The 27,991-nt window shown below is 30.5% G+C and overlaps 1 protein-coding gene across 1 annotated transcript; it reads left to right on the top strand.

Moving 5' to 3' along the window:
- LOC142329180 (pickpocket protein 11-like) lies at positions 1–27,318 on the top strand. The gene is made up of 9 exons (XM_075373573.1): positions 1–62; positions 588–791; positions 2,979–3,092; positions 9,345–9,456; positions 12,815–13,091; positions 13,835–13,888; positions 21,676–21,790; positions 24,097–24,188; positions 27,049–27,318. The coding sequence occupies exons 1-9, from the start codon at positions 1–3 to the stop codon at positions 27,159–27,161; spliced, it is 1,143 nt and encodes a 380-aa protein (XP_075229688.1). The 3' UTR covers positions 27,162–27,318.
- The last annotated feature ends 673 nt before the right edge of the window (positions 27,319–27,991 follow it).

Genomic DNA, 27,991 nt, shown 5'->3' with positions numbered 1-27,991 from the left:
ATGCTGCAGCTGATTGCAGGCCTTCTGCCAAATAGAGGTGGACCTCAGCAACAGAGAAGGAGGTTAGTGATCAGAGTTGCTTATTCCTCTCTCCCATATGGAGCCCAGTTGTAGTCAGGAGTAGCTGAAACCAAAGGGAAACTGAAATCCCTCCACAGGAGGTGCTGTTTGCAAACTATATCAGCTATAGACGTATGCTGATAAGACTTGGTATTGCTGCAATGGATTTCATTACTGTAAAGAACCAATGAATATAGTGCAGAATCTCTGTAGCATAATACAATTAATCAAGTTATTTTGCAGGAAGATGAGTTTCAAAGAAAAGTGAGGATAAGAATAAAAATAAATATTATAATATTCTTCAATATCAGTTACTAGGGATATTCAACTGATACCTCTTTTATAACACCTACTACTCTGTCATAATGACAAAATTTATTTGGTCCCTTCAATAATGAAAAAACAAAGTTCTACTGTTTGTTAGCAAAGAAAGAGTCTAGTTTAACAGAGGATTTCTAATTTTAAATGTACATATATAACATTTAATAATTTCCTTACAGAAACTTAAAATATCTTATTTTTTTAAGCATATTTTGGACAGCATGTGTACTGGTGGGAGCAGCTTTTGCACTTGATTTGAGTCTTACAACTTGGTATCGTTATCAAGAAAATCCAACAGTGATATCAATGGAACGAGATTATAAAGAATGGAACACATCTTTTCCTTCTGTAACAGTATGTCCAACTGTAAAAGTTGAGGATGACCAGTTACAGGCTTTCATTGATGACAAGTAAGATTAATTAAATTTATTCAAATAAGAATCTAATCAATCACAATGAATTTTGTTTTTATACACAACATAAAACACACACGTGCACGTGTCATTGAGTTATCAGCAGTAATAGATAACTGTGATTACAAATATGGATAATAACAATGATTGTTGTAAAAAGCAAAACTGAATAACATATAATGATGAATAACAAAATGATGAATTTAAATTGCTAGATCTTCTAAAATAATATAGTTGAATTATACGAATACTTAAAATTTTATCTTATGAAATTTCTCAAACATAGGAATGAAATTGTTACCTAAAAAACAAAATCATTGTCTAATTTAGTAATTATATTTGATGAATTCTATTTAAGAATCTCTTTATACTCATAACAAAAAAAATCAGAACTCTTATAATTTTATTTCTCTATAAGTTCTTCATTAACTACACAATTTTACTTCAATTTGCCCAATTAAAAAAAAAAAAATTGAAGGCATATTAAAGAAAACCCCAATTTTGTAATAGTTTTAACTTAAGTTAGGTAACAAGTTTTAACTTAATTTGTTGTTTAATTTGATGTTACCTTTGTTAATTAATTAATTTGAATCTTAATCTGAATTTGATCTAATCTTAATTTGAATATGCTTTTTTGTACATATTTTAACTTAATACTTTATGAACATGCACATATTTATATATGAGAATATTGAAACTACAAACACAGAAAACATAATGCTTTACATATAAATTATATGTTATATTGTGAACAATAAAAACTACTCATAGCTATTACAACAGACTGGTTACACACTAGTTAGCAGACTTATTTTTCAATAAGTATTTTCTGACTATGTCAATACCTCAAAAATATTTCAGAAATTATCTGGAAAACAAATCTTTCACACATTCTGTCTTTGGTAATTCAATTATTTTTAATATTGAATATTTTAAAACGTTTTATAAAATTATATATATATACATGTGTGCGTGCGCGCGCACACACACACAATTAATTTTTGTTATCAAAATGGAGAAGCCTAAAATTAATATTTAATTTGGAGTCTACTAATTAATTAATAGTTCATTCGATTAATCAAATCATACAAATTAAAACAATTTATCAGTACATTTCTTTTAAATAAAAATTTTTTTAAATTAATTTCATAAAATACTAATAGTATTGTTTTCTAATATTCTCATGAAATGACAAACTAAACCATAAAAGATTTCTAATCACATTAAATTAATTTAAATTCCCTGATGAACGAGATTTAAGAGGCTTTCAACTGAAAACTGTTTTAAATACAGCCTTAAAATTAAAATGTAACTTTATATATAATAACAACCATTCTAACGTTTATAGTACAATGGATTTAATGTAACCAACCATTTTTTTAAGATGCCTAATTTCAAACATAAAATGTCAGAAATATTTACACTCCTTTTTTACAGTTAATTTTAATAGAATCTCTCATATCAGTAACAAAATAAACTTTTTTATTATTTATAATAAACATTTAATTACTAATTACACTTTCTACCTTATCATTAATATATTAATATTAATGCACATCTTCGGTACATTAGATAAAATATATTATTTTTAAATCTGTTTATTTTTAACAAAAAATATTAAATTTCATAGTTTTGGGATTATAATATAGCCTTAAATGATGATGTAAACATCTGCTACAAGAAACAATACAATCTAATATTATCAGAACCATTAATAATAAATATAACTAGCAGGTGCGAGAAATGCACATCTATCAGTTGGAGTGTTATGTTAAGAACAATAAACAATTCTAACAATGTTCTTTTACTTTTGTCTCTACAACAATGTAATGAAATAGAATTTAACAAAAAGTAAATGCCAGTACAGCAAAAATATTCACTTGACCTTCACCTACTGGACTTAATATGAGAGGTTAAATATTAATTAGTATTTACATAAATAATATCTTGTTTTATTTACAAGTAAATAAATATTATTTTATCTGTAAACGGTGTAATATATCATTTAAAATTTTATTTTTCTAGATACTCTTATGAAAACAATAAACTTCATATACAGAGTTTCATATCAGATTTAATGTACTCGAATTATACAACATTCTCTGACATACGTCAATTCAAAGGCATTCCGTCACAAGAATTTTTAAATATTATCTTAAAATTAAAATATAACTTTTCATATAGTGTAAGTAGCAGCCATTCTGATGTTTATGGTACAAACGATTTAATACTATCGATGACTGAAGTTGGATTTTGTTATAGCTATAATTCTCAAGTCGCAATATATAATCAGCCAGAGTAAGTAATTATATAATTAAATTAATTTAAATTATAAGATGTAAATATTATTTAATTATAGGATTTTACTACTGTTCCAGTCTTTAATTGATTTTTATGAACGATGTACTATAAGGCTCTGTTAATTGACTACTATAAATAATAATTTAAGAATTTAATTTAGCAAAGCATAAAATAGTAAACAATGACTTTAGCATAAATAAAATAAATAATTATATAAAATTCAGTTTGAGTAGTGTAATAAAATATTAAAAGGTAGGTAAAAGTTTTACTGCATTAAATTTTAATTTACAATTAAATTTAGTCTTTATTAAAACTGTTTATAACTTTCAATAAAAACACAATCAATATTTATAATAAGAATTAAACAGTCATAAAATAGCACAATAAAACACATAACAAAAGATAAATTAATAAACAATACCAATAAATTTACTGTTAGTATTCAAACCAAACCAGCTATTATAAAATTAGATATGGAAAACGAAACTAAAAAATTGTACTTAGGTATGGTCAAATAAACATTTTTAAAATGTTAGCAGCAGCATTTCTAGCATATAAGTATAATAAACAAAAAGCTGATTAAGCATATCATATTAAAAATAGACATAAACATTTCCTAAAATTAAAAACATAACAATTTAAATATCGTACACTTAAAAACTTACAATAAAAAATAATAATGAAAATATAATAATAAACGAACCATTAAAAGTTGCCAATGATACGCAGAAATTAAAAATTTAATTTAATAATTCAGTTAAGTTTAAATCACCATAATATTAGTTCAAAAATTTTTTGAATTAGTTTCTAAACATATTACAACTAAAATTATTACATAAATAAATAAACAAATATATATATAAAATCGCATTTATATGTACATATGTAAATCCTAATAACATAAATACTACATTTATTATAAGACTGTTCAAAAAGGGTGTAGTATTCGATTTAGTATTCCAACCCCACGTAGGAACCCTTACATTACCGAGAGTGTCATAGGCTGTATAAATAAATAAAAAAAAAATATATATATATATATATATTTATATATATATATATATATTTATATATATGTAGTAGTGGAGATTTGCTGGTTGAAACACAAACTTGAATGAATTGAATTAATGAACTGAATGATTCAAATCAGCTGAATGAATAATATTACAAAAAATAATAGAATTAAATTTACATAAAATAATATTAAATAAATTAAAATAATTTCTGTTTAATAACAATAGGCTTCCTGTTGGAACTGCGTGTGATGCTAGGTGGTGAGATATGTGAGCTCCCCATGCAAGGCTAGACCAATCAACACAATCAACTGGCAACAGTGCTTCTGGGGCGCTGTTTTGGGAGGTACAAAGAATTTGAACCTCCACAAACAGTGCTCTTATAATATCTCTGCAAACAATCATCCAATTTTCTAAATTCAAACAGGGTATTTGTTAGTAGGTTAAAGGCTAACTTTTGCATGCATCAGGTACATTCTCAATCTAACAGATCATAGTTATTACACGACTGTTCAAAAAGGAGTATAATTTATTTAGGGTGTATATAAGAAAAAAATTACTCTATATTCAAAATTGTCATATTCATGCTCTTTAATTATCCTATTAGTAATTATCTTATATTAAAGAGTAATTTTTTTTTTTGGTAGTCGTGTTTTTTGAATTTTGTATACATAGAAATATATCTATCTAATATATGTATTTAAGATCGATTATAATCACCAAAATTTTAAATTTTAATCTATCATTAAAATTCATTTTTGTAACTTTTCTTATTGTTTAACAAATACAATAGTACATATACATACAAATAAATATGCATATTCAGTATAAATATTCTAGTAATTAGAATGTTTATATATGTTTTTATAACTAAATATTCTAAAATTTAGAATGTGATAAGAGAATTTTATTTTTGAATATAATATTAATATTATAACAATTCAAATGTTTATATGTTTTTATAACGAAATATTCTAGTATTTAGAATGTGATACGAGAGATTTTTGAATTATGTCAGTTTACTTAATGCATTATTGTATGTTCATAAATCTCATATAGTTCAAACATTATGACATGATCCATTTTTTAAGCAGAATATCAAAGAATATGATTTGCAACTACAAGGTAGTAGATAAACATTAAGTTTATGCTGCTACAGAGTGATTTTTCGTGATCATTGCACCTTTGTTTCAATTTGTCTTCTGTATGTCAAATAAAAATTAATAACCAACTAGAGCAGTTAATTTAAAATATCCAGGAACATAGTTTTTGTTTGATGACTGACTTGGTGTGCAATTTTTATTCTTAAGTCTACATTGTATTTAGCTTTATTTAAATTTATAAGATATTTTCTCTGACTTTTTATGTAAGCTTTCCTGTTAAAGCCAAAGCTCAACAGGCTAGCAACAGAGGGGGGGGGGGGGCAACCAGAACATCACTAGACAGGTGTCTTCCCTTAAGGGGTTGGAATGTTTATGTAAGCTACAATGATGTATCTATTATATTTGTCTTTGTTTTTTAAATTTTTTTATTTGGGTGCAAGTGAATTAATAAGGGTGATGTTTTACCTGTTTATGTAAGCTAGGTATTATATATTTGTTGAGTTCCTCGATGCAGATTTTAAAAAATTTGTATGCTGAATAATCTGAGGATTGTATTATTAATATTAGACAATTTTTCATGTGAAGTGATTGAAGGTATTACCAACATGTCCATCAGTTTACTGTTTATTTTGAAAGTATGCTTTTGTCATGACAGTCTGTGACTGATGTTGAGAAATATACTGTATAGAGTTTAGAAACGTCTGAAAAGGTTTCATGTTATAAAACCGATAAAACTGATAGTCAACATCTGAAATTTTGCAAAAAAATAATGCTACTACTCCTTTTTTGAGATAAAAAAAAGGTAAAATTTGAGCGTGAAAATATTTTTATTGTGAACACTATTGTTTGCACAATTGTTTCCATCACTAAATTACATCTAATTATTTTTCATCATTGGTGCAGATTCTTGCCTCCCCAAGAAGCTGAAATCAAATACGACTAACTGGTTTCTTTAAATTTTTTTACCATCTTTTACACAAGATGATTCAGTTATTCATAATAGTTCTATCATTAAATAAAACATACATCTTTCATAATGGCCATAGTTGACCACTACATCCATATATTGTCAACAATGTTATTCTTTAAATTTTGCTTAAAGAAGGCATTATTTTTTAAATAATTCGATTAGATTGCAAAGTAAACTTAGAAATAAATAAAATTTGATTGTACTAAATAACAAAGATTTGATTAATTACTTTGTAATTCTTCAATACATAATTAATTTACAGAATTTTTCAGATTCATATCATGTTGATGGTTACATGGCATTGAATTAAGTATTAAAAAAATTACCATTATTGAAAAGTAATAGCAGAATTAATATACAATAACTGATTCTCTATTTCAATTTTTAATACAGTAAAACTTGGTTATAATGAGATTCAAGGGGCCGATCAAATACTCATTAGAGCCGAGTATTATACTACCTTGTTGCCATCTCGTAATGGTAAATTTTTACGCAGTAATTATCTATTAGAATACAAAAAATATACTGTATACCTATGAAGAAGCTGTTTTAAAATAATATATTGATGTGTTTTATACTATAGACTAACAAATAAAATTTAGATGTAATACAATTTTTACACGCTAATACGTTTTGCTTTTAACCAAAACTTGAATTAGCGTTCAATGAATTAGCAAAAATAAATTAAGTGTGCAGCAAAACTTACCAAAATCATCGAGGAAAGTAACAAATGAACACCACACAAAAATTTCTGTACAAACTGTATTTAATAAATCTAAAAAATCATTCCAAATTTATTTTTCTCCATTCTAACAGAATAAGTCAAAACTTAATTGCCCATACAAACTAATTAGCCGTAAAATAAACGTTTATTTTTGTTTGTTTAATAACCTTATCACTGTAATCATCAAAACAGTTTTGTAGTTTATTCAAGTACTTCACAAATTCATCACTTACATTATTAGTCTCACTAAACCGCGTTAATTTTTTAAAAAATTCTTTGGCGTCAATAGTGATACAACAAGGAGAGTAGGATTCATCTCGTTTTCAGTTTCAGCTTTTCTATCACCTACACAACTATGAGTTACCTCAGTAATAATGTCTTCATCAGTCGGAAATTCTATAGTAGTACGTCATCATCGGCTGTTGTGGTGTCATCTACTGAGTATTCTTGAAAGGCTGATATTTTTTTTGTCAAGCGTTTGAATCCAGTCTGACAGTGGCATATCGTCTTCATCATGGTAATCTAACGTCGAAATATGGCGTGGAATGAGACGGGATTTTTTAAAACTGTTTCGAATTGTAGCTTGTGATACGTTACACCAAGCTCGCTTCATAAAACTGATAGCGTCTAAAACCGTCATTTGGAATTATTTTTTTCGTCCATGTTCTCAGTAATTTTTAAAAGCATTAACCGCCTGTAATGAACTTTAAAACTGCGAATAACCTCCTGATCCATCGGCTGCAGTTTTGCTGTAGTATTAGGCGGTAAAAACACATGATTTATATGTTTTAAGTTGTGCAATGAAGGATGAGCGGGGCAATTATCGATCAATATTAAAATTTTTCTGTTATTCTTTTGCATTTCCAAATCCCATTTATGAATTTATTGTTCGAAAATCATTGAAGTCATCCATGCTTTAGAATTAGACACGTAATCGACGCGAATTTTTTTACGTTCTTAAAACATCTTGTTTTTTTTTATTACCCCATTATTAAGTTTCCGTTTTTATGTCCCAGTCGAATTTGAGCATAACATAATCGTTAGCCTGACCTTTGTTTCCCACCAATACATTTTTCGCCTTAAATTTTGAACTGTCTACGCTGTTAGCTTCCCCATTAATTTTGGAAACAACAATCTGATGTTTGTTTTTAAAACGGTCTAACCATCCATTGCTACAAACGAAATCTGCGTAGCCGAGATTCACAGCGAATTTTTCAGCCTGCGTTTTTAAAACTGGTCCACTGATAGGGACATTTTAGTGAAAATGTCCAGGAAAAACTTTAAACCAGGATAAGTGGGAGTTATCTAAGTCGTCTTTGCCACATAGACTTAGTTTTTTTGCTTGCGTGTGATTTTTTCAAAAGTACTCGTAAATTTCTCGCGACTCTTCCATACTGTTGAAAGTGTGGATGAAAAACATTTTTTGCAAACATCTGAATTTGACAGGCCTCGTTTTAGTTCTTGGATAATTTTGATTTTATCACTCACGGACGGTAGTTTCCTTTTGACGCCCGACATCATTCATTACAAATGAACCGGAGTTAATAATATCCGATCAATCACTTTAACGCAATACTGTTTGTTTAACTGATTCTGGGGTACAGTACTGTATTTTTAAACTGAAAATTATGACTACTGAATTTACCAGTGGGAGTAGAACAGGTAAAATTTATCTTTAACCACACCCCTCTTCAGACTTTCACTTAAATCGTTTAAAATGCGTTACAGAGTTCAATGAACCTGTTTGGGCGCTTTTGACAGTTCATTTTATTTAGCCCCAGTCATTCCAGCAACTTTGCAAACAGAAAAACCCGAGTAATTAAAATAGCTATCAGCGTTTGTAATACCGCAATGGAACTTGTACTGTACGTACTTGAATCGCTTACTGTACAACGTCCTGTTGCAAACCTTTTGTTCACCCTTCAGATCTGACCTGAACAAGCCTAAGATAAAATGTCACAAATTTTAAGTATAAATCGTAAATTTACAGTATTTCGTAAATTAAGAAATGTAGTTTCCCTTGCGTCGAGATTATTTGGCTTTATTTAACTTTTTCGAATTACAGTATTTTAAAAAATGAAAAATGCCCGTCATAATCAAGTTTATGATGCGTCGATACCTAGCTAAAAGCAAGTTAATTTATCATTAATGAGATAGAAAACCAAACAAATCCGGATCTGTTCGTTACAACCAAGTTCGTTATTCGCGGGTTCCATTGTACTTTCAAATAAATAAATCAAGTGATCTACATCAGCATATCATTTAATTTTACAATGTACAGCAAAGATATAAAGTTTTATAAACCATTTCCAAGTTATTGAACGAAATAATTAAATGATCACAGTATTTTCAAATTAGGCTTCATCACTTATTATATTATGTAATACTAAACACAAGTGTTATTAAGTATTTATTGTACTTTGAACTTTAATTTTTGAGGTACTGGAAATCTGGAAAATTCAAAATCGTAGAACAACCTCCATCACTAACTGGAAGCCCACTTGATGGAGACATGTTTGCGCAGTTAATGGGAATGAGCAGTGGTTATACAGTAAGTAAATATACTCATTCTATTCCTCTTGATGAATAAACAAATAATGAGAATGTAGTCAGATAATGAACAAAAAACTCAAAGTATATTTGAAATGTTATTAACTACATTTACAAACATACCCTAATTTCTAATTAAAGAAAAGAAAATTGAAAAATAATGCAATTAATTAATTCATCTAAAATTATATGAATACTCTAATTTCAAAATTAAATAGGTGGAAATATTAGTTATAAAAGAAATAATGATGCTCCTCTAAGTTATTAAACCTTTTTTCTTATTAAACTCCTGTTCATATATATATATATAAATCAGCTGTTGTGATGCAGAGACAAAAACAATCTGAAGAGAGATTGTCAACAAAACCACAAGAAAAGCAGAAGAAACATTATTTCCATCATTACTATATTAGCAGGCAGATCTTTCTCACACACTCAAAAGCATATTTTAACTCAAAGGTTTGTTACACATTAAGTAATCAGTAATGATCATCCAAATTGAAAGCAACCATTAAATTGAATGGTTAATATTTTTGTGTACACACTTGGTAATGGTAACCAATAAGTTCCTGGTAACAAAGATAACATGAGCAACCACCTGTTTGCATCACTGAATGTTTCTTCAGGAGAAATTCAAGATCTAAAATTTCTAACCTCTGCCACTTACTGATGATTTCTACGTGTTCAAAAACTCATCAAATGATTTTATACACATCTTAAAAAATTAACTTCATTCTCCTACTCTGGTCTCCTGCCAACTTTGTCACCAGCAACTAATTGCCTAGTGATAACAAGGCTAATGGTATGTGTATCAATTAAATCATTGGTAAATTTATCCTAGAACTAGAATAAATAAAATATAGTATACTGTTTCTTAAGTACTCATTACAGTTGACTACTGATTTGATGATTTGTTGCTCAGATTCAAATCCTTGTTCGAACTCTGTGAATCCAAATCCCATGTTCTACTGCTTCGAAACAGTAGTTGTTGTAGGAGCCACAACTTAAAATCATCTGTGGCAACAGTTATGATTTGAACAAACATATTTTTTTTTTTTTTATGTTTAATCTCTGGGACCACCGTTAGGTATTGCTTCAGAAGATGAGGAGATGAATGATTTGTAGTTTGTATGAAAATGCCATGCCTGACTAGGATTCGAACCCGGAACCTCTGGATAAAAGGCCGAGATGCTACCACTCGCGCCATGGAGGCGGAATGAACAATCTGAAGACACCTACTCTTACTCTTTCTACTGCTAACATCTGCCGTTTTAAATCCGTCTTAGTTAATATTACGTGGGAATTATATCAAATTATAGGAGTGGAACCATATTAGTCATAGCAGCTAATTCGATGATTCCGTAATCATCTTAGCCTTAAAACAAACAAATCAAATAGATTGAATTCCAATTATTAGAATCATACTTACAAAATGAACAGCTCCAATGTTTTTCATTAATGAACTGTAATATTGTTATTTAAGATGTACAAAATACATTTTATAAAAAACAACACTTTCATACTAAAAATAATACACTGAATTTAAAAGTAATAATAGTGAAAAGTTATGACTTTTAATACTTATAAAATGACTTTTAGTTACAGTAAAATACTATTTCAAACTGACATTTAAAAACATTATTTTTGAAACTTTATTACTCAGCATTCTGTTTCAATTTTCGGTAATCAACTTATCACTTTTAGAAAAAATACTTACACAAGGGGCACTTGTTGCCAGGATGCAAAAACGTCTTTTCATAATTTCATATAACGTCGGGAAAACAACTTTATTTTGCCTCCACCAAATGAGGGGGTCCTCAGTTCTTAGTAACAATGGCATTTTTAAATATTTAACTACTTCTACTATACCTAGCGACCATGGATCCTGGAAGTTACAGACTTGTTCTACCTTAATAGCTTCGTCAAAATCTTCCATCCACATTGACCATTTTTTTTTCATTCTCCTGGTGCACTGGATATGAACTAGAAGACTGGTGTGGAGCATAATTTTCCCCTTACCTTTATGTATAAAGTAACATTTATTTATTACATTATCTTTTATTCTTTTAAACTGCATTTCACCATCAGAAAATTTAAAGCCAAATTCCTTGAATCGAGGATCCAAAAAAGTCACTTCTTTCAAAATATCTAAATCGTATTTTTTGTTTAATCTAGCATAAATTTCTTCACATCATTTTATAATAAATTCCTTTAATTTTACAGAGTCATAATTTGTTTCTTTAAAGGAATTACAATGGTTTAGCAACCATAACGTAAAAGATAAATTTTCAAAACGGTTATATATTTTTCATTGCTCATTTCTTACATTATTTCATCAAACGGTAACAAAATTTCGATACAATTTTCCATGATAAACCAATCATCATTTATTTCCTGCAAAAGACAAACATTACTCACACCCAACGTAATCTGCAGAGATTCTTTAACCAGAAAGAATACTGTGGAAATATTTGTCGGGATGGTCATGAGGAAGCTTCAATTATATGAGGAGTCTCGCAGAGAAGAATGGCGCCGGAGGGTGCGGGGGCAGACAGGTCCTCGGCTGAGTTCCTAGGGTCGCCCCCTGTACATGTGGAAGTCGCCTGGGTACGATGAGGCCGGGGACACTCTGCTCGTGCGTCTGATGGTGACTACTGGTAAGTGGTGTGACTATTTAAGATTTCTGTCTTGACGGCTGTGTAGGTGTGTGACATGTGGGTGTTGTGGATGTAAATAGCTTGTCCTGTTTTCTGCAGGTTCTTGTGTGTTGTTGTTGTCGGTGTATGTATTTGACATGTTGTATGTGTTGCTTCCAGTAGTGTTGTTTGTGTGGTGTGTGACATTGTTGGATTGTTATGACTGTGTGTGTGTGTGTATGTGTGTGTGTGTGTGTGTGTGTGTGTGTGTGTGTGTGTGTGTGTGTGTGTGTATGTGTGGATGATTCCCCCTTCTTCTGTTGAAATATTTTTATAAGCAGTCTCAGAAAGGGGGAAGCCAGGGGTGGAGGTTTAGTCGGTAGTGTACAGGTATACATACACCCTTGGTTATAACTGGCGGAAGCTGCTAGTGATACCGACACTGCTTAGGCGCCTGTAAATGGGGTTCCTCCACCTCTTAAAAAAAAGAAGGAATCGGATATGTCAAGTTAAAGTGTCGAGATAAAATGGTTAAACAGAGACATTCAAACAATAGTTAATATAACAGTATTTTGAACCAGAATTTTGTGCACATGTAATTAATGGTATTTTTATTTCCTTGTTATAATCACCATTTTTAAAATTAGTCCATCTATATATTTGTTTACTAAAATGTTTTTTTATAGATTTATCAGTGCTTTATTTATTTTATTGCTGTTGCAGTTGTATATCCACGGTCCATTTGAAACATTTGACATAGCGACAAAAAAATTAAGTTCTGAATTCATGAATTACAAAACATTAGAATTAAGTGGCTTAAGCATATACAGCACTCAAGAGGCAAGATCACTCAGCATCAAACAGAGAAAGTGTAGATTTCTAGATGAATCAAATCTTGTACTAAGCCCTGCATACAGTTACAAGATGTGTAGAACAGAGTGCAGAATGAAATTAGCATACAAATTATGTGGTTGTATTCCACATTTTTATAAACCACAAAGTAAGAATTTTGAATTTAATTAATGGTAAAGTTTCTTGTATTATTAAATGTTATGTTATGCATCATTAAATGAATTAACCTTTAAAAATTCAATTTAAAATGTACTAAGAATATGTTTCGATTCACAGGATAAATTTGTCATGTTTAAACAGCAGCTTGCTAATATAATATATTCATAGTAAATGAAAATTAAAATGAGAATTTTTTAATTTTAGTAACCAAGTTATTAATTAAACAATAAGTATTCAGTCATTTGCACTTTACATTCATTTTTACTCCAAAATATTACTTTCTGAGATATTCTAAGTATCTCTGACAATAAATGCTACTGAAGATAGCATGAAGTTCCTTAAATCATAGCATTAATTCTGTTTAAGAGAAAGGACAAATAAACCTACAATTTACAAAATAATAAAAATTATAATTCATTTTCTATATAGCTGGAAATTGTTTCCAATGTAAGATCTTTTCAGGACTTATCCAATCACTTCCTCAGCAGTACTACTAAGATTAGTTAGTCTATTTGTTACTAGATTTGGCGTTAGTGGTCAAATATTTGACCACACAATTTTTTATTATGTTATAAAAGTGTAAATATCACTTAAAAACACATTCATGAATCCTGTACTTACTTTAAAATGTTATTACTAGTTTCAGTTTTATCAATTCAAAAATAATTTGGATTATTTTCAATTTGCTCTTTTGAGAACATTTACTTTATAAATTACTGTACTTTGTTTCAGAGCATTACAAAGTTTGTGATGCAACTGGAATCCACTGTCTCGGCAAGCATAATGGTAAGTTTCTAACAGTCATACACAATTTTTAAATCAGGAAAACAGTTAATTTGCATAAATTTTCTTGCAGCATTTTTTTTTTTTTTTAGATGAAATTGAATATAATAAGCAACATAGTTCAGTAAGAATGCAAAATGAAAAACCATGTATGTGGTTTGAAAAACTAATATGTGAGTTTATGAACTTAATAGCTTAAAAGGTTTTCAGCTATTCTCTGTCATCATTGACATTGTTGCTCTGCATTATCACCGATGAAGAAAACTTTGCTAATTTTTGCTAGTAGTTACGAGCAATAATATATGTAACAACCATCCGGCAGCAAACTTAATTAGATGACTTTATAGACCTGTTTTTCTGTTCATCTTCTTCTTCACCTTTCCTATCTCTATAGGAAAAAAATAACAAAATAAAAAAGCAATAGTTTATACAAAGCCATCGAGTTCGTTTTCTATGTACATTCGGTAATGGTTATTTAGCGTTAATTTCTTCAACCTTCAGTTTGTTTTTATCATGCTCACGAATTATTTGTGATATATGCGTTTTGTTGTCCTGTGTAATTTCCTTCATTTTATTCTCTACATATTTTGTGAGAATAGCTTGCAAGAGATCTTGGGGGGGGGTGAAATTTTCGCTTAAACGTTCGATTTTTTCCTTAACTTGTTTTTTACAGCGTTTTCTATATGTAATTTTCTATTATTGGTAAATGGCGTTTATTGAGAAACTCGCTGAATTCACCCCTTAGATCATCGGTCGCTTGATTCAGTCTTTCTAGATTGACAAACAGCTCTCTCAAACTGGTCGTGTATTCGGTGAACATATTTTTCGCTAGTCGAATCCTGACAGAGTCGGTATCATCTTTTGCATCGACTACAAAACATAGTCATCTCCTTTTCATATCATAATCACCGTCGTCAGTTAACGAAAATCGCTCATCAAATAGTTCGTTTACCCTTTTATCGTATTTGTCGACAATCGGTAATTGACCTTTTATCGGTAATTGACGGCATCATCTCTCATAATATCATCGCCCAAGTCGCACAACCTGCACCCTTTCATGTCACAATCACCGTCCAGGGTCAAAGTGAATCCTATGCCCGGCGGTCCTCGTGAACCTCTTGCGCGATTTCGTGAACAGTAGTTTCAATAAGCCATTAAAGCTCATCCTATGATAACAATGTCTTTTAGCTCTTCAATTATCAACATCCTTTCGTTTCGAACGCCCGTATTGTCAGCATAATATTCATCACGAAGGTCGCACAATCGATCGATGTAGAAGATTTGCCTCGCTTTGTTCCCGGACCTTTTGGTTCGTCGTATAATTCATCCGTATTACTTCTATCTCTTTCCCTTTTTTAGACTATGAACTACCGATGATTCGCTATTATTGCTGTCACTATGCGAACGTCTATCCAAACTGAACCGTAAAGAAGCGTCACTATCCAAAGATTTACTGCTTGGTACAAAATACCAACGTTCTGGGGATGAAGGTACACGTTCTGATGCATGTCTGTCAGATTTCCTTAACACAGGCAGTGGTGTCGGAACCCACCGGTCTAGTAGTGAACGCGTCTTCCCAAATCAGCTGATTTGGAAGTCGAGAGTTCCAGTGTTCAAGTCCTGGTAAAACCAGTTATTTTTACACGGATTTGAATACTAGATCGTGGATACAGGTGTTCTTTGGTGGTTGGGTTTCAATTAACCACACATCTCAGGAACAGTCGAACTGAGAATGTACAAGACTACACTTCATTTACACTCATACATATCATCCTCATTCATCCTCTGAAGAATTATCTAAACGGTAGTTACCGGAGGCTAAACAGGAAAAAGAAAGAAAAGGCAGTGGTGTCGGATACTTCGTTTGCTCTTTGGTCTCCTGCTTACGTGAGGGTTTTATTACGACCACGAGAACGATCTTCGGGATCAGAAGGGGTGGGATTAAGACGTTTAGGTTCACAATCTGCGCTTCGGGATCTCTTGCGTCTCGTGACAGCTAGAGACTCAGACTGTATCGTTTCTGCTTGCGAAAAAGGTGTTTAATGTATTTCGCTCGGTGAAAAAGGCATATATTCTTTCGATAACATATCGGCAGACTCCGGCAGATGAAGATTATACTCCGGCGAAGTCGGTAGATCTAAACGGGTCATCTCTACGCGTGCTTGTTCTAGGATACTGTACTGTATGCGGAGCGGTCATTACCGAATAAGATATATTTAACGGTTTTGCTGACTGTCTCGGTCTGAACAGTTCCCTGATTATTTTATTGTAATTTTCAGAATTGCTACTCTTTATCTATAAGTTCGGTTGCAGATGAGCACCGGTAGACATCAGTATTTTCTTATACGTTTTCAGAACATATTTGTTGAACGGATCTTTCGGATCCAATTTCACGTTTCTGTAAACAATCAAATAACCAAATCCGGAGTTAGTCAGAAAGTCTTATCATTGATATACAACAGATGATGATCGAATTTTACTTTTTATCATCCATCATTCACTGGCCACTTTCATATCTCACACCAAACACTCGATCCATTTGCTTTGACATAAGTTGGTTCTAAATAATTATTTGTTGTATAATCATTTGTTCATTATTTGTTCTAAATAAAACGATACTATGTGCAGTCAACTTGTCTCGGACCTCTTCTTTAGCGACCTCTCGAACGGTTTCTTCACCTTCAACAATGTTGTTAGCGTCCTCCTCGTCCTCGGTATAAACATCATCAACATCATGTTCGTATACCATTTTTTCATTACTATCGTCATCATATCATCATGGGTTGTTGATACTGGTGAAGATGATTGTTGTTGCTGGTTATCATCTTTTGTTTTCGTTTCCAATACATCTTCAATCCCCTCGAGCGATTTGGTTACGAGTTTGAATAGTTTTCCTCTTTCCAATTCTTCTTCAGCTAAAGTAGAAATAAACAGAGTGTTTGGGTTGTATATCATCCTTCACGTCGGCCAACTTTAACATCAAATAGTTCTCTTTTTCAATATTCAAGATAACACGTTTTATATTTGACAGACGGTGAAACTTTCGTGAAAAAAGTATTGTTCTGATGAGCCATTCAAAAATTATATATTCGCTTTAACGGTCACCGTAACAAACGTGTCGAAACCGATTCGATAACGGCCTTTTTTCAACACACATTCTTTATAGTTATAGATAAGGCCATGAGGGTGATTGAGGGTGTTCATATAGTTCTTCTAAATATAGCGTTATGAAGCAAGACGACTGCAACCGCTAAAGATATATGTGATGCAATCACCAGAGTATAGATACTAGCACTTGATTTCGTCCGATCATTTGATGTAGAAACAGCGAGTTAACAACTACAACACCAACAACCGGAACTATTTCTGAGGATACAACACAGGATTGTAATTGTCGGAAATATTATCAAATTTCACCATTTACAAAAACATAAAAAAATATTTATTCGATAAAGAACAAATTTACGTTTCAGTTATCAGTGGGTATACTGCATTATGAGTTACATCAGGTGATATTAAATGATGGTGAATGGACTATAAATATAATGCTTGAGGACTATAAAGAACTCAATATATATATTGTATGAAAGTTAATAAATAAATTACTATAATTTAAAAATAATATATTGTCTTGTTTAAGCTTACATATCTCGAACTATTTACGAGTCCGTTATCGGTCATTAACAGTGACTAACATTTATGTCGAAACCGATCCGATAACGGCCTTTTTTCAACTCACATTCTTTATCTATAACGATAAGGCCATGAGGGTTTGTTCCAGGCCGTGGAGCAATTTTTTTTATTGAAATCGCGAACGCGAACTTTGAAAAACAATTAATCACAGTCATGATGTAGGGTAACCTTTATTCTGTTTGGCATACAGTATCATTTCAACGAGATCCGCTTCATGCAAATCATCAATACCTTTGAGCGATACGTACTGATGGGCAATGTTTACGCCATTGCGTAAAGTTGCGTTTATTCCAATAAATTCAAGGTTATGGTCGAGTCTTGTAGTTTACAGGCTTGGTAAATTTATTTTGCATTTTTGTAAGGCTTATCATACGTGTATTTTTAAAATAGGTTGTTTGGGTTTGTTTTCGATATCATTTCTCTCAGGCTCCAGCTTGACTGACTGTTGCATCATCATATTGGTGTCAGCTTATTTCTATCACGCATTATTTATTGCTGTTTAGTCTTAATATATATATTAGTCTTAAGTGTTTTTTATTCTCACCAATTTCAATACTGTCATAGTTCCTAGAAGTCTATTTCTCTTTGTCTGCCCTAATGTCATTTCTTCAACTTGTGCGTATTCAGAAATTTATTTTATCAGTCTTACGTAATTCTTTAGTGGTCTGCTTGCTTGTAAATTATTTTTGTTATGTCTTCGTTCCCGAATTCCACACGTTTTCTCTAATCGTTCTCATACTAACACTTAGACACTACTCTTGTTGTAAACACACACACACACACTCTTTTGTCCATTGCTTTGTTCGCTTCCCCTACTTCTCACTACGCCAGCTTTGTTCATTCCAGTTCTGTATTTCATGTTGTTTGGATGTACAGGCTGGTCCCCGGGCGAAGACCAGCTTGCGGTTCTCTCTCGTATAATGTTTAAATACTTTCATCGTCTTCATACTCTCATAAACGTGGTATTTCTCTGTCGAAATATTTTCTTGTTCTACTCGTCAGTGTTTTCGTGATTTCACAGTTTTCTATGTTCGTCCAGCCTCTTTTCTTTGTTAAGTTAATCTTCAAATTCTGTATATTACGTCTCTCCTAAAAGTGTTTCAATCGCTACAAACTGCCAACTCTATCGACGCCGAATCTTCTCCAGCTGCTGATTACATTTTCATCGATGCAGAATCTCATTACTACAAATCTGAGACGCCACGTCTTGTTTCAACTTCTAATCACAAATTGTTACCTCTGTTATTTTTGATTCGCCATTACAGACTACGCCAAGGATAAACTGTAAGTATATGTGCACTTTAATTTCACGAGTTCTTTTTTACCAATATTCGTGTGTTATTAAGGGATGTTCAAATCCTTCATTATTATTTATAGTAAACAGTTACGTCATTAGTAAAATTTGTGAAACATTCAGTTAATCGTACATTATGCATTTCAATTTCAAGGTTGGTTCACTTAAGTGTAGTCATGAAAGGTGGCTTAGATAAGGTTATGTTATTATGTTATGTGCTTACTTATTACAATTTGTTTTTATTGTACTTGACTCTATCATTCAATTTAATGTAATTTGTTAATCGCAGAGATTAATTATTATCTACTGATGAACTGAATTCATATTACTTCTCTTAAATTAATCTAAAGAAAATAACTCCTGATGTGAAGTTACGTTTTTGGACTTTGTAATTTTATATTTTCAAGAAAGCTTGTTTACTAAAATGAACTCTATTTATATGTTTAAATTTTTCAATTTGATTATTGTAATTAACTCTTTTCTTATACTGGAAGATTATCGTGGCTTCTTTTTCTACAATAAACTAGAATTGCTAGTTTTAATTATTTAATGATAAGTTTGTTGTTCATAAATCAGAAAAGGCCAGTGCCAATAATAAGAATTGTTGTAATTTATTTTTCTAAGTTAATGACATTTATTCATTGCTAATTTTCATTATTACAGAATTTGTCAGTAATGCAACAGTTTTCCAGTTACACTATTTTTATTGACGTTATGTTTATAAGTATCTAATTGTAAATAAGGTGTTTTATGTTCTCTTGTTTTCAGGCTTTGTTAAATTGTAGATTTTCAAAATGTGTATTTGAAAAATGTATATTCATGTTTTTCTCATTTAATATCATTATTCATATGTTGATTCAGCTGATATTTCTTATATAGAATTAAGTTATGTTTATTTCATAATTTCTTTTAATTCAGTTGTTTTAGTTCAGCTGTTTTCTTTCTAATTAAAGTCCAATTTCTTTTGGCAAATACGAGCTGTGTGTTTTAATTTTGTTAACTTTACCCAGGCCGTGGAGCAATTTTTTTATTGAAATCGCGAACGCGAACTTTGAAAAACAATCACAGTCATGATGTAGCGGTAACCTTTATACTGTTTGGCATACAGTAACATTTCAACGAGATCCGCTTCATACAAATCATCAATACCTTTCAGCTATACGTACTGATGGGCATATTCCTTCTTACCTGGCGGTGTAGCTCTTTGGTGATTTCGCTTTTGATTTCGGACATGACTATATATTTGCGCATAATAGGGCGGTTTGCATAAGATATTGGCGAACATCATCAATCCAGCAGTAATCATCAAACAATTTTTTCGAAAGCTTTTTCTAAAAGCTTGTAGTTTGTTACAACCGTGCACAGTTATCTGCTCTGTTCTAAAGTTTGAGTCTTTCGTTTCATAACCGTCCTCACCATCTGCTAATTTCCGATACCTTTGGTGTGTACATTCTAGAAACGGGTTGAACTTTACAGACTTTTCGTTGTTCAACTGCTCGAATAACATGTTTACGATGACTTGTTTTAACAAGTAGAGAAACGAGAAAGTGAGCGAATATTCTTGTTTCTATCATCCTTGTTATAATAGTACGTCGCTACGTTTTTACGGAATGGGTTCTCAACTAAGGTAAACCTCGATAGTTCACATACTTCCTTCCAGTCTTAGACGTTTAGTTTTGATCTCAATCAAAACGCTATTAGTCAGTTTTATAAACAAATGAGGTATATATTAGGGTATACAGTTGGTACTGCAAATTCTGTATAGTAGCGACCGGAGGTTTGGGAAAATTTAGTACTTTTTAACCGGATCCGAATTTCCGGACGAAAAACGCAAATATCTCAAAAACGGTCGGTCCTAGCGTTTTGAAACATTTTTTCGACCCCCTCAATGATATATCCGCTTCCAGTGGTGCCCGTCGGATGGTAATATTTTCAGGTGGCGCTGAGGCGCCGTTCGGAAGTTGGGAAGCGGGTGCGATGGGGTGTCACCGTAATATCTCGGCAACTACTCGTCCGATTTTCACGATCAAATGGCGTATGTATCAGTAGGTCGAGCGCTAACTGATTAACCCATCGAGTACACTCTCAATCGACCAAATCTTGGTTATTCGGAAATTAAATTCTTTAGCCCTGTGTTTTGATTGCACTCGCCCACCCTAAAAACGTACCGATCCGATCTTTCGCTAAATACGGGCACAACATAGCGGCAACCATACGCCCGTCGCACCACCCATCATAAAGCGCTTCTTTCCGATCTTTTGCTTTTATTGCAGCGCATGGAGCAATACCGTGACAAACATAAGTTCCTCCAATCGTTGCCGGTAAATGTATATGCGGTTGCACCGGCTGGGATTCCAGCTGATGAAATGTATATTCGTCATAATTTACCACCGGCCATAAAACGGTTAGTTACGATCTTTCGCTTTTATTGCGGTGCCAGTGACGTATTGGTGTGGCGTGGGTTGAGTTAGTTGGTCTAACCTTGACCCCCGATTAAATTTCGTTGAAATTTACCGCCCACCATAAAGCGGTTCGTTTCGATCTTTCGCTTTTAAAGCGGTGAAGGTAATTGAAACAAGATCACAACCACACTCATTACAATTTTTCGTTCTTTCGCTTCAAGGCCAGTGCAACTGCCAAAACGCAGTTACTTTCGGTCAAAGGTCAAGGCTGTCGCAGAAGAAACATAACCTCTCTACTACTATTTTATTAGGAAATTATTTAATTTATTTAGAAACATGTTCATAAAAAAATATAATAATTCATATATTCTGATATAGAATGAAATTAATATATTTTCCAGAACTGTTAATTAAACTCAGAGATCCATCTAAAGATTACGAGAAGGTTCCATGCCCCTGTCTACCGTCATGTGATGATATAAGTTATGTTGTCGAGAGTGAAACGACTATGAACTGGTATGAATATAGAATTTTAAGAAAAATATTGGATGTTAGTATAGTAATTGTACTGATATGCAATATAATAATAAAAAAAATCATCTTCATGCTCTTTATTCTCTAGACTTTTGCAGCAATATAGTTACAATATTCCTGAAATCTCAAAATATATTAAACTGCAGGTTAATGACTATCTTTCATTCTGAATATTCATACTAACTAAATTTGTTTTATAGAAAGTATTATTTTAGTTCTTAATGATTCTTTCTAACATCTTGATCTAAATGCTCAAAAACTGCTTAAAAACTATTAAAATCTTAAATTAGATGGCAATTTTGATTGTTAAACAATCATCAACAGATAATGAAGAATTAGTATAAAGGAAAAACTTAATGTAAATAAAACACTGAGGTCTGTGACAAGAGTGATAGCACCTCTTTCGCCAGAATGTTCTGCATTTGAATTACATTGTCAGGTTTGGCAATTTTAAATGTGTAAAATTCATCTCCCATCCAAAATATTAAAATTTGCCAATTACATTACAATTAAATAAAAGAAAAAATTATAATCATAATAAAAATATTTTTATTATATATAGTAATAAAATACTATATAGTATTTTATATAGTTTTATATAGTAACAAGACTTATAAAACACGTCAAAAGAATATTTTGCCAAAGTTTATAAAAAAAAAACCTAATCAAATATACAGTATCATTTTACACTATCCCAGTTAAAAGTAGAACGTTACCATAAAAATAGTCCAAACCACTGAAGAATTAAAACTCAGATTTCTTGTCACAAACTGATAGATACATGCCCCTTATATAAGTATTGGTAATTCAAACTTTACCTATAGAAAGCCAGATATAGTATGAATCTTCAACCGATCAAATTATTATCTCCTTTTTTAAAGAAAAATTAAATAAATTGATAACTGCTTAATGTTCTTTTTAGAAAAATAAAAATAAAATGATCTTAAAAACTTTAAAGTAATAAATAAAAACAAATCACAATACCTGCAATGTGATGATTTATCAAATACTCATAAGATATTAATCAAGATTACCTTTTACAAAACCGTTTTTACAATTATTTATTCATAAAGTTGAGGTTACCCAGTCTTGAATTTAGACCTCCCTGAATTTTTTCTTAATAAAAAATCCAACAAAATTATTTAATTGTAGCTAAATATATGTAAAGTAATAAGTGTACAATACATGGAAAGATTCAACTTATGTCAAAAATTTTTAAATATTTTTTTTTTTATAATTTTTCAATGTTTAATATTAGTAAACTTTAAATGAAAAAATTGTAAACATCATAGAGGAAAATAAGGAGATTGTATTATAAACGAAAAGATAACAGAGTAAAGGTATGTAGATAAAATGCTACACAAATTTATTAAAAAAACTTGAGTGGTTTAAAAAATCTAAAGAAACATAACAGAATCACATTTTCATTCATAATCCTCAAGTTAGCTACCGAAAATAATTTTGAAGCAAATAGAAAGGTAGCAGAATAGTAGAGAGAAAATCCATAATCCAGCTATAAAAAGAATGACGCTATTATGGAAAATATTTTTAAAAAATAAGAAAGAAGGAAAGAAAAAAATGAAGAAATTGAATAAGTTGTAAAAGAAATGGAAAGAGGTAGGGTTTATGGTCCAAACTGGTGAAATAATTTAGAAAAATGTAATTTATACTTTTTTTTAATCAATTTCAGTAGGGAATCCTAATACTGCTTGACATATTGATCTAAATTAAGTAGTTTTTTGAGATAGTTTCCTTATGTAAATTTCATTACATAAATGTTTATTAAATATTATCATAAATCTCTGACAAAAGCTTTTACATAACTGATGCATCGTGTTGAACAAAAATTTATAATTTATGAAAGAATATATTATGACATATTCATAGCAATTATATCATTAAATTTAAATTAGATACGATGACTGCTTAATAAATATTATTATATTGATTGAATGCAGATATATTTTATATGATAAACCATGTAAATATAGAAAACTTTACGTACTGTTTTTCTCTGAATAATTTATTTGAATAAATGAACCAATTTTTTAATGCAAATTACAAAAATAAAGCTGAAGTAACTGATTTTATCTTTAGTATTAATCAGTTTTATACACATTCTGACTGCAAAACAATAGTGATAGTTATAGGTATATTTTAAAAGGGTACAGAAAATCTGGTAAAATAAATTTAGAAAAGCATTTGGATAAAAAATGAATTATAATTATAAGACACAGTCAGTTTTATAGTCATAAGTCACTCAGATAAGGTAATATTGTATGTTACAGGTTTTTAGGAACACTATTAAAATGGGGTCTAGTGAAGTATCCACGATTACGGCTGAAACGAGATATTATATTTGGTTTTACAGATCTTTTAGGTAAACTGTATAATATTATGAACTGTGCTACTAGTATGAATATTTTCGTACTTTAAATCGAGTAACAGATTACTCGATTTAAAGGATAACTTATTTTAATGATATAATATAAACTATTAATTAATCAGATCATTTCTTACTTATTAGCTTGATGTAAATTTTTTTTGCATCACTGTAACTGCATAAAATTATGCATAAAAAAATGAGTAAAAATATATTTTTTTTAAGTTTCATAAGAATGATAATTACTACGTTTTTAATCCTTTAGATTATCATAAAATATATTCATGATAAATATATGTTTACATAAAGCAGTAAAGTACTTCTTTAGTCTCCAGAGTCTGTAACGAAGGATCATTAAAAGAAAAAACTAGATCATACTAAGATAAATTTTTACAATTTTCACTCTAAAATAAGAATTTTAATTAAAAATGTTATAGCAAACCATATTTATGAAAAAGGGGAATTTCCGTCAGACTTCAAAAAAAGTGTTATAGTAATGATACCAAAGAAATCAGGGGCAGATAAATGTGAAGAATACAGAACAATTAGTTTAACTAGTCATGCATCAAAAATCTTAACTAGAATTCTATACAGAAGAATTGAGAGGAGAGTGGAGGAAGTGTTAGGAGAAGACCAATTTGGTTTCAGGAAAAGTATAGGGACACGGGAAGCAATTTTAGGCCTCAGATTAATAGTAGAAGGAAGATTAAAGAAAAACAAACCAACATACTTGGCGTTTATAGACCTAGAAAAGGCATTCGATAACGTAGACTGGAATAAAATGTTCAGCATTTTAAAAAAATTAGGGTTCAAATACAGAGATAGAAGAACAATTGCTAACATGTACAGGAACCAAACAGCAACAGTAGCAATTGAAGAACATAAGAAAGAAGCCATAATAAGAAAGGGAGTCCGACAAGGATGTTCTCTATCTCCGTTACTTTTTAATCTTTACATGGAACTAGCAGTTAATGATGTTAAAGAACAATTTAGATTCGGAGTAACAGTACAAGGTGAAAAGATAAAGATGCTACGATTTGCTGATGATATAGTAATTCTAGCCGAGAATAAAAAGGATTTAGAAGAAACAATGAACGGCATAGATGAAGTCCTACGCAAGAACTATGGCATGAAAATAAACAAGAACAAAACAAAAGTAATGAAATGTAGTAGAAATAACAAAGATGGACCACTGAATGTGAAAATAGGAGGAGAAAAGATTATGGAGGTAGAAGAATTTTGTTATTTGGGAAGTAGAATTACTAAAGATGGACGAAGCAGGAGCGATATAAAATGCCGAATAGCACAAGCTAAACGAGCCTTCAGTAAGAAATATAAGTTGTTTACATCAAAAATTAATTTAAATGTCAGGAAAAGATTTTTGAAAGTGTATGTTTGGAGTGTCGCTTTATATGGAAGTGAAACTTGGACAATCGGAGTATCTGAGAAGAAAAGGTTAGAAGCTTTTGAAATGTGGTGCTATAGGAGAATGTTAAAAATCAGATGGGTGGATAAAGTGACAAATGAGGAGGTATTGCGGCAAATAGATGAAGAAAGAAGCATTTGGAAAAATATAGTTAAAAGAAGAGACAGACTTATAGGCCACATACTAAGGCATCCTGGAATAGTCGCTTTAATTTTGGAAGGACAGGTAGAAGGGAAAAATTGTGTAGGCAGGCCACGTTTGGAATATGTAAAACAAATTGTTGGGGATGTAGGATGTAGAGGGTATACTGAAATGAAACGACTAGCACTAGATAGGGAATCTTGGAGAGCTGCATCAAACCAGTCAAGTGACTGAAGACAAAAAAAAAAAAAAATAGCAAACCACACTTATTTCACATCTTGATCGTTTTTATTCAAAGATTTCAATAAAAAAAATAGATTTATTATCCATCAAACAATAACTAAACTATTAAATAAGTATATTATAAAACAGAAGTATAGCTTTTAGAATTATGATTTATTTAAACGCATAAAACTGAGAAATATTAACAAATAAATTATACATACAGATAAATATTTTAATAACTATATATGAACATTTATTTTATGATATAAAAGCTAGAATGATGACAGATAAATGTATCAATTCATTATCACTGTACTGGAAAAAATGACATAAATGAATATGTTCTATAAAATCTACAACGTTGAGAAATGAAATACAGTTTTTTTGAACAAACTGAAAATAACGTTTAATTTTTTTAAAGATTAATGTTTTTTTGAAAAACTCAAATTATTAACTGTCACCAAACAAACACAGTACGTTTATTTTCCAAAATTTTGAACAAAGTAAAATCCAGTTATCAAATCCAGGATATTAAAATTAATAAAAAACCTAATTTAAATAAACCCTACATTGGCAGTCGATAAAATTAAACATTGTTTTAATGATATTTTAACTACATAAAATTAATTTCATAAGCTTTATAACTCCTCTGTCTACTTAACAGTGATACAGAACTCATAACACATTAAATATTTAAAATTTCTTTTCTCAGCAGTTTGATTTAAAAAACCTCATGGAATTTTGATTTTTTTTTTTAATTATTTGAATGATTAAGATAAATCATTTGACACCAATTTTATAAAAACAGCGCAACTATCCTAGAGTTATTAGGAACATAAAGAAATATGGTCACGTCACTGATTACTTTCTTGAATATAACTTCACTGATATGTTGATTGTTCCACTAGCTGAGCAAGGAGACATATATTTTAATTTTTTTGATAAATATATAATATAACGTATTTTTGATAGTTATCATTCAAGAAAGTGTTTTTGATAACTAAGATATTGTTTAAAACATTATATGCATTTTTTTTCAACTAGGCTATGTTTCCTTTTTTTCAGTGGCCATTGGTGGAACAGCAGGATTATTTTTAGGCTGCAGTGTTCTAAGTTTTATTGAATTTTTTTACTTTTTTACTTTAAATCTTATTTGCATAAACTGGAAGAAATCTTAGTAACTGTTTGAAATGTTAATAAATAATAACTTCCTAGATTAAAAAGTAGGATGAATGTACAATTTATCTAATGAAAAGTTCATTTTATCACATTGTAACAAGGATTGTAAATGCTGTATATGCTATTTCTATAACAGAAGGATTAAGAGTTAAATTTAATTACACTATAAATATATTTTGTTTTTTCTGTAAACATACACATTGTCAACCTTAATATGTATAAGAGCGAGTCAGAAGTATTGAAACCCTTCAATAACTTTAAAACCATTCCATATATAATACTGTAACTTTCAGTTTAACATATAGGTCAACTACTTTACCTTTTGATGAGAAATAGAATTACAACTTCTTCTTGGGGGTGCAGTCCAGGAACTGTAACTCAAATATTTTAAATGGTAACATCCTGTGAATGAGAGATCATTTTAAAGGTCTCTTTTAAGACAAGAAAAATTGTATAAATAAAAAGTTGGTACGATGTCCATACCCAAAATTGAGGCAGGATAAAGTTTGAATTTTAAAAAAGATTACATTAATAATAATTTAAGGATCTGTTATCGCAAATAAATAAATTTACAAAAATTTTATTAAATATTATATAATAAATTTATTTAAAACAAGTTGTCTATTAAGCATAACGTTTGCTTATTTACATTTCATCTTAATAAATGTTAAAAATAACCATCTTCTGTTGTTTTACAACGATGATACTGCATTGTTCAATGGTTCCCTAGTGATATTTATTTTGTGCTGATTCTCAAATTCTATTCTGTAAATCATTGATATCTTGAGCCTTATTATGATAAACAATATTTTTTAAATGGCCCCATGGA

This window comes from Lycorma delicatula, chromosome 8 (genome assembly GCF_047948215.1).
Source record: "Lycorma delicatula isolate Av1 chromosome 8, ASM4794821v1, whole genome shotgun sequence".
In the NCBI taxonomy this organism is placed as follows: Eukaryota; Metazoa; Arthropoda; class Insecta; order Hemiptera; family Fulgoridae; genus Lycorma; species Lycorma delicatula.
Note: the sequence above shows the minus strand (reverse complement) of the source record. Positions and strands in the feature narration are given on the sequence as shown.